Source organism: Rhinoderma darwinii, chromosome 10 (genome assembly GCF_050947455.1).
Source record: "Rhinoderma darwinii isolate aRhiDar2 chromosome 10, aRhiDar2.hap1, whole genome shotgun sequence".
NCBI lineage: Eukaryota > Metazoa > Chordata > Amphibia > Anura > Rhinodermatidae > Rhinoderma > Rhinoderma darwinii.
In genome coordinates this window covers 96,489,135-96,497,435 of record NC_134696.1, presented here as the reverse complement: position 1 = coordinate 96,497,435, position 8,301 = coordinate 96,489,135, and the positions used below count along the sequence as shown (strand labels likewise).

General features: G+C 44.6%; 1 protein-coding gene across 1 annotated transcript; it reads right to left on the bottom strand.

Moving 5' to 3' along the window:
- Nucleotides 1-55: 55 nt before the first annotated feature.
- On the bottom strand, nt 56-6,845 carry LOC142662252 (interferon-inducible GTPase 5-like). Its single transcript, XM_075840379.1, has 2 exons — nt 6,366-6,845; nt 56-4,316 (listed from the first exon to the last, which is right to left on the bottom strand). Exon 2 carries the CDS (start codon nt 4,287-4,289, stop codon nt 3,060-3,062), a length of 1,230 nt encoding a protein of 409 aa, XP_075696494.1. The 5' UTR covers nt 4,290-4,316; nt 6,366-6,845; the 3' UTR covers nt 56-3,059.
- Nucleotides 6,846-8,301: the final 1,456 nt, after the last annotated feature.

Sequence of the window (8,301 nt, the reverse complement as noted above, 5' to 3'; positions counted from 1 at the left end):
TGAAGTGGTTTATATTCCTTATTTCTATTCTGCTCTTTGCTGGAAGAGGTGGGAAATAATCACTGCCGCAAAACTATTGTGGAAATCCGCTCTGAGTGGTGAATGTCATTATAATTGTCCATCAGGAAGACCATCTGGGTTCTTTATGTGCACGCGGTTTAGGTAAGCGCACTGTGAGTATGGGAAGACGGAGAGAGAATCCCTACCATACCGGGCAATGTACTCCATGGTTTGGTACTGGAAGATGCTCCTCCGCTATGCGGTGTGGATTTTTAGTTTAAAGGCCGTGCACACCTTTGGTAGCAAATATTTTTATTTTATTATTTGTGTTTTAAACTTGACTTTAAAAAAAACAAAAAACACTTTTTGTATACATAGAAGCGGTGTTGTAAAAAGTAAACATTGTTTTGGAATAAGTCAATTTCAAAGTTTCTTAAAAACACATTAATTTAATAATAAAAATAAAATTTCTACCAAAAGGGAACATAGACTTTATAGTGGTTGTCCGCTCAGCACAAGGGTCTCCAACTTTGGACTTAGAATAGGGCATTGGTTGGGAGTCGATGAGCCTGTGGCCTTCATTCCAAAATGTTGGGAGTCGTCGTTTTTCAACAACTCAAGAGCCGCAGGTTGGAGAGCACTGTCCGAGATTAAAGGGGTCTCCAGCACTCCTAAATCTAGAGGGTTACTTTAAAAGGAAAAATATTTTGGTTGCTTAAGGCCCTTTTACATGGGCCAATGATCAGGCAAACGAGCGTTCATACGATCGCTCGTTCCTGATCCTTGCCCGGTGTAAACAGGGCAACGATTAACCGATGAACGAGCAAACGCTTGTTTGTCGGCTGATCGTATCGTTTATGCTGCACAAAATGTTATTGTTGTCGGAAGCACATTTTGCGGTGTCAATAGGGAGATGTGCTGCCGACGTGATGGTAATGCATGGTGAGGAGTGAGGACCCTGCTCGCAAGAGCTTACAATCTATGAGGAAATAGGGGGGAGACAAAATGTAAAACGTGCCTTAATTACAATGGTCCTCCATCTTTTATACACATGCGGTGGTAACATAAAGCTGCATGAGCCGGTCACCAGCCAGTGTCAGTGTATGACGGACATGAAGTGTATTAGAGTGCAAGGAGTGTGGGGTATACTGCTGAATGAGGGGGTGGGGTTCTCATGACTAATGTAATAGTGGGGGCAGGGAAAGGAGTCAGATTAGGGAATGTTATAGGCCGGTCTAAAAAGATGTGTTTTCGGGGCACGTTTAAAACTGGATTTTGGGAATTGATCGGATTGTCTGGGGTAGAGTATTCCAGAGGACGGGTGCAGCACGAGAGAAGTCTTGGAGACGGGAGTGGGAGGTTCGGATTATGGAGGATGTTAATCTAAGGTCGTTGGCACAACGTAGATCGTGAGTAGGGTGGCAGACAGAGGTGAGGGAGGAGATGTAAGGAGGTGCAGCAATGGGGAGAGCTTTGTGGGTGAGAGTAATAAGTTTCAATTTAATTCTGAAGGGGATGGGCAACTAGTGACTACAGAGGGTAGAGGTCCAGTGCAGTAACTGGCACAGGGTAGAGGCATCGGTGTAGTGACTGGCACAGGGTAGAGGTATTGGTTGGTAAGATAGATGAGCCTGGCTGCTGCATTGAGGATAGATTGGAGAGCGGAGAGTTCAGTGAGGGGATGACCGACTAGTAATGAGTTACAGTAGCCAAGACGAGAGTGAATCAGAGCGACAATGAGAGTTTTGACTGTTTCCAAAGTAATAAAAGGGCGGATTCTGAAGATGTTTTTGAGGTGAAAATGACAGGAGCGTGAAAGTGATTAAATGTACGTAGTAAGGCCTTATTTACACTAACGTGTTTCACATCCGTGATACGTGCGTGAAAATTACGTGCGTCGCACGGACCTAAGTAAGTCAATGGGGCCGTTCAGACAGTCCGTGATTTTCACGCAGCGTGTGTCCGCTGCGTGAAACTCTCCATGTCTTATACTTTAGCGGTTTTTGCGCATCACGCACCCATTGAAGTCAATGGGTGCGTGAAAATCACGCGCAGCACACGGACGCACTTCCGTGTGCTGCTTGTTATTCGCGCAACGGTTCAAGAAATGAAGGGAAAAATAAGTCCACCGCCTTCATTTCATTTTCTAAAAAGCAAAACCGCATGTCATAAGGATGCCATATGCGCGAAAATCACGCAGCAAACACTGATGACACACGGAACAGCAATGCGGCCTAAACGAAAGATCTGACTAACAAATGACCCCAAGACAGCGTTAAGAGTGGGAGCAGGTAATTGTGATGTCTATGGTGTGCGATAAAAAAATTTTTTTTTTCTGAACTTCCGAATTTGGTGTATATTGGTAAAAAATTAATTTCTTTGTTTTACTTCTTTTCATAATATTAAATGTGACAACTATTTTTAATATTTCCAGCTAAGGCCTCATACACACGACTGTATTAGAGGTTTGTACAAGTTTCTAGTTGTATAAAGCCATGAAATGGCACCTGTAGAAGTCCTTGGGTCCTACTGTACCTCCTAATTTCTCCGATTTCATACAGAGGCGCACAGAAGCTTCTTCTCACAGATTGTGGCATGTTTTAATCTACTGGATGGCTTATTCTTCTCTAGAAACGTTGCTTTCAGGGGAGAATACCTCCATAATACGGTCCTTTACTATATAGACCGTTCTGTAATATGGGCTCCGTGTGCCACATACAGCCTCCGTGCGCCTGGCTCTGCTATGTGCGTGAGGCCTTAGACATAGTCGTTCAATCAATCAATATTCCTTACATAAAAGAGATATAAAAGGGACACTAAAGTGTATCATCTTTTAGTATCAATATTCTTTCTATTGTATATTACAGCCTGTATTCTGTAAAACTGAATGGGAGTTGGATGGTGGGTACATAGATGATGTATCGATGATAAGGTTTTATGCTCCATTCCGTCAGTCCATCCCAAGGACTTACACAATTGTTTTAAGCACCACCAGCAATTAAAATGCTTCCTCATGATGTTGGGAGGTGATCTCTCATGTGAAAGGTAATTCAGACCATCTAATCAGAAGCCTCTAATGCCCTTGACAGCACCCTGGCTGCATCTTCTGCCATATTTGCTAGTAAGCTGCTGAGTATCCAATAAGTTGTTCCAAAGGCGACACCTCCATTTGCCAACGCGCTTATCTGCGGTACAAATTGAATCACACATGCCGTCACTATTCGACCCATGTCTGTCAATCCTTGGCTCTTTAAGTGATGAAAAACCAATTCGAGAGTTATCTCCTGAGAAGCCGTGGAGGTTCGAATCACAGATCTCAAGTCTTCAAGATCTTTACCAAAGGTGTCTGCTAATTGATTAAGGGATCTTGTATCCAGACCGAAGGCTTTTTTGTATTCTTTCAATACGTTGACCATGAGGGTGAGATCACCATTGGAGGATAAATATGGAACAGTCGACCCACTGTTTACTCCCGACCATTGCGACGTCGTAACGTTCATAGCCGAGACGATCGCCCACTGCCATATCTGCATTAGAAAGGACTTTCTTTTCTGCTCCACGGCCTGGTGGAAAAAATTGGGCTGGGACAAAAGGAATATGTGTCTCTTGTGACTTGGAAGCTCATCCTCAAGAGTCTTCTGGATGAGGTAGAAGTCGTATTTTTCTGGTTCCAGGCAGGAGAGTAGAAAGACTCTAGGGTTTTCAATACCTCCAGCTCGAAGACCATTAATACAGTCTTCACGGATTTTCTTCAGTATATCCTCATCTTCATTGCAGTTGGTCCTTCCTCGTCTACATCCTTTCAATACCGAATCTATTTTGGATCTCAGAAAATAGAACTTCTTCCCCATGGACTTGATGGCTTGTGCCAACAATACGTGACATTCTCGGAAGCGTTCCGTTGTGATGATCAAGAAAAAGTCATATTGATTGAACTTAACTAATTGCAGATAATCCATTGGCTTGAAACCTGGACTTCCTATCCCAGGAAGGTCCCAGTACCTCACGTTCCTGTGATGTGGATGTAAATAAGGCAATGGGACCATGGTCGTCTCCACAACACCAGTCTTAGCAGAGCCTTCTTCCTCATCATTTAGACCACGGATAACGTTGATAAAAGTGGACTTCCCCGATCCTGATTCTCCAGTTACCGCAATGTTCAACGGGACTTGGTCAATGTCTTCCAGACATTTTTTCACACCTTCCATGGCTTCTGCAAAATCTCTGTTTTCAAAAAAGTTCTTCATCTCCCGCAATTCATTTTCAGGAACCAAATATTTGCAATCCATATTCTTAACCTTCTTCAATCTCCAGGACTGAGGGAAAGAATAACAATATACATGTTAGAACATATTAATGAAGATCGATAGTAGATCAGCTCTATACCGATGCTCGATCAGCCTCAGAGAGCTCGAATAAATGAAGACTTAAAAAATCATGCCTATATTTTCCGGGCTCCATTCATGTCTATGCGGAGGACACTGTCACATTGACTTCCCCACCAATTGTTAAGAGGTTGTCTCATGAAGTCAACCACTTCTCTAAAGTTGGCCATAGGCTTTAGGTAGCTGTCAGGTAAACCCTTGTTCGGCTTCTGACCCCCTCCATACACACGCACGCTCCAGCATGTATTATCAATAGGGAGTAGAAAGTAATCCGCTGCTAGACACCTCCGCACCGGCTTCTCCCCTACAAACAAAAGGATCGGGCATGTTAAAATACAACAGCCCAACCCTTCTCTTCCATCGGAGGAGAGTTGGGACACTGCCATACACATTAGAAGGTCGGTAAGTCCTGCCGAAGTCAGTGGGTTAAGTCGACATCTAATGTGTATGGCCACCTTAAAGGCTATGTACACCATTTTAGAAATCTTTTTTTTTTTTGTTAGACATTTTTATTTATCAGTGCTAAGACCTGAACCTGTCAGATCAGCGGGACTGACGGGTTCAGTGTCAGCGGGTCCTGCGTGTCCCTGCTCTGCTTGTAATCGATCGTTGACAAGTTATGAACGGTCACACAGGACCCGATGTCACTGAACCCGTCAGTCCCGCTGACCTGACGGATCCAGGTCTCAACGCTAGATACAGCTGCTCTGTACACAGGATACAAAGCAGCTGTATCTAAAAAAGCAAAAATAATTTTTAATAAAAAGTAATTAGAAAGTTGCACCAAACACACTGATTCACTGTTTTTATATATATATATATATATATATATATATATATATATATAAACTTCAAAGGTGTACATAGCCTTTAAAAATTGTTTCCCTGGGGATATCCTGGCTGGCCATACAATTTCGCTACAGGGGAAATGTAATATTACGTTCAAATAAATAGCCAACCATGTAACACATGGGCAGGCCAGGCCTGCCAGAGCCGTAGCCTCTTAGTAGTCTATAACCTTCGAGACACATATGTCTACATAGGAGCTGAATACACAAAACACTGATGTTTATAATCAACCTTTTGCAAAGTGGTTATTTACAAAAGTGTTGATACCCTTAACCCTAAATCCCATTAGTTTTAATAATGAACGACTGTATATGCAAGGGTAAATCTCCATAGATAGTTGTCACCAGCCCGTGCCTGGTATCTCCACTGCCTGACCCCTCACTAATCAGACTTTTCTGACAATTTTAGACTGATGTGTAATTTTTTGAAGACCTTGTGGTATAAACTAGAAATCTTAAAGGGGTATTCTCATCACAGACCTTTATAGCATATACAAAGGATATGTCTTAAATGTCTAATAGATGCACCTATTCCCAGAACAGGGATTCTGTGAACCCGTCCCACCTCGTTTATGACGGATGACGGAAACAGCCGAGCTCGCTGTGCTGGGCTGTTTCCAAAACTCCCATAGAAGTGAATAGTAGTTGCGAAAAGCTTGTAGCACATCAAGCTCAGCGGTTTCTGCAATCCCGGCTTCCTCTCCATTATTCTCCCATCAGCTGCCTCACCCGGAGGGACAGGGTTGGGAAACCCCCGTTCTGGAGATAGGTACGGGTCCCAGAAGTGGCACCCGCATCTATCAGTCATTTATGGCATATCCTGTGGCTATGCCATAAATGTCTGTGATGAGAATACTCCTTTAACTCTACATTAATATAAATTAATACTGCGCTTGCAATAATAAAAGGCGATAATTTCTATGTCATGAAACTACAACTCCCAGCATGCAATGCCAAACTCTAACAACATAGCGTTAAATAAAACTGAAAGTGCAGACGGCAGGAGATCTTATCACAGCAGTGCTGAGTTTTATAAGATCTGACCCTGCATGGTTTCCCTGTTAATATCCTCTTTCCTTTCCCTCTTCCGTAGTCTGAGCTCCTATAAATACATTGATCTCATATTACGTACCTTGCTCTTCGCTCTTTCTTCCTACTTGTTCAACTTGTGGATGTGACGTCACAGAGGCGGTGCTTCTACGTAATGTAAACCACAGAAACTAAATAAAAGAGGAGGGGGTGACAGAGTGACTGGGCGGGAGAGGACATGCTGGAGTGGAGGACGACAGCAGCTGCCGAGAGTCTGGTACACGCCACATACCAGGGCCAGATCAACGTCTCCGAACCGCCTACCCCCAAAAAGGGAAAAAAAATCCATGTGTATGTGTTATGTTATAATCCCGGCTATAGAAGGAGGTCGTGCGTGAGAATTCTCTTTGTTTTTGACCAACCCAATAAACTGGAACATAACAAGCAGATCCCGTTCACAGGCTCGGAGACCACACCAACACCGACGTCCCACCCAACTCTGCTGCGCCCCAGCTCTTGCCCTGGCATAGTACCGTACACAGCTGTGCGTGAGGAGACCGCCCTCTACCACACAGACTACCAGGACACTATCGACTCCGATCTTTCCTTTACTCCTCACATACAATCACTTTCACCTCAAAAACATCACCAGAATCCGCTCTTTTCATACTGTGGAAACAGCCAAAGCTCTCATTGTTGCTCTGATTCTCTCTCGTCTTGACTCCTGTAACTCATTACTAGTCGGTCCTCCCCTCACTGAACTCTCCCCTCTCCAATCTATCCTCAATGCAGCAGCCAGGCTCATCTTTCTGACCAACCGCTACACCAACGCCTCTATCCTGTGCCAGTCACTACACTAAACCGCTACACCAACGCCTCTATCTTGTGCCAAATTAGAAAATTACCACAGCACTGGACCACAAGTGGGTGCACGCCTCAATAGGACCGGATCCGCGGTCCCCAATATCAGATAGACAGAATAGACGAGGAGACCGCACTTCCAACATATGTCAGCTTTTTAATCACCCGTGCAACGTTTCAGTCCAGCAGGAGCTTTCTCAAGCATGCTGTCTCCTCGTCTATTCTGTCTATCCTGTGCCAGTCACTGCACTAAACCGCTACACCAACGCCTCTACCCTGTGCCAGTCAATACACTAAACTAAACCACTACACCAACGCCTCTATCCTGTGCCAGTCACTAAACTAAACCGCTACACCAACGCCTCTATCCTGTGCCAGTCAATACACTAAACTAAACCACTACACGAATGCCTCTATCCTGTGCCAGTCACTAAATTAGACCGCTACACCAACGCCTCTATCCTGTGTCAGTCAATACACTAAACTAAACCACTACACCAATGCCTCTATCCTGTGCCAGTCACTAAATTAAACCACTACACCAACGCCTCTATCCTGTGCCAGTCACTGCACTAAACCGCTACACCAACGCCTCTACCCTGTGCCAGTCAATACACTAAACTAAACCACTACACCAATGCCTCTATCCTGTGCCAGTCACTAAACTAAACCACTACACCAACGCCTCTATCCTGTGCCAGTCACTGCACTAAACCGCTACACCAACGCCTCTACCCTGTGCCAGTCACTACACTAAACCACTACACCAACGCCTCTACCCTGTGCCAGTCACTACACTACACCAACGCCTCTATCCTGTGCCAGTCACTACACTAAACCGCTACACCAACGCCTCTACCCTGTGCCAGTCACTGCACTAAACCGCTATACCAACGCCTCTATCCTGTGCCAGTCACTGCACTGGTTGCCCATCCCCTTCAGAATTCAATTGAAACTTATTACTCTCACCCACAAAGCTCTCCACAGTTCTGCACCTCCTTACACCTCCTCCCTCATCTCTGTCTACCACCCTGCTCGGGCTCTACATTCTGCCAACGACCTTAGATTAACATCCACCATAAACCTCCCACTCCTGTCTCCAAGGTTTATCTCGTGCTGCACCCGTCCTCTGGAATGCGCTACCCCAGACAATCAGATTAATTCCCAACATCCACAGT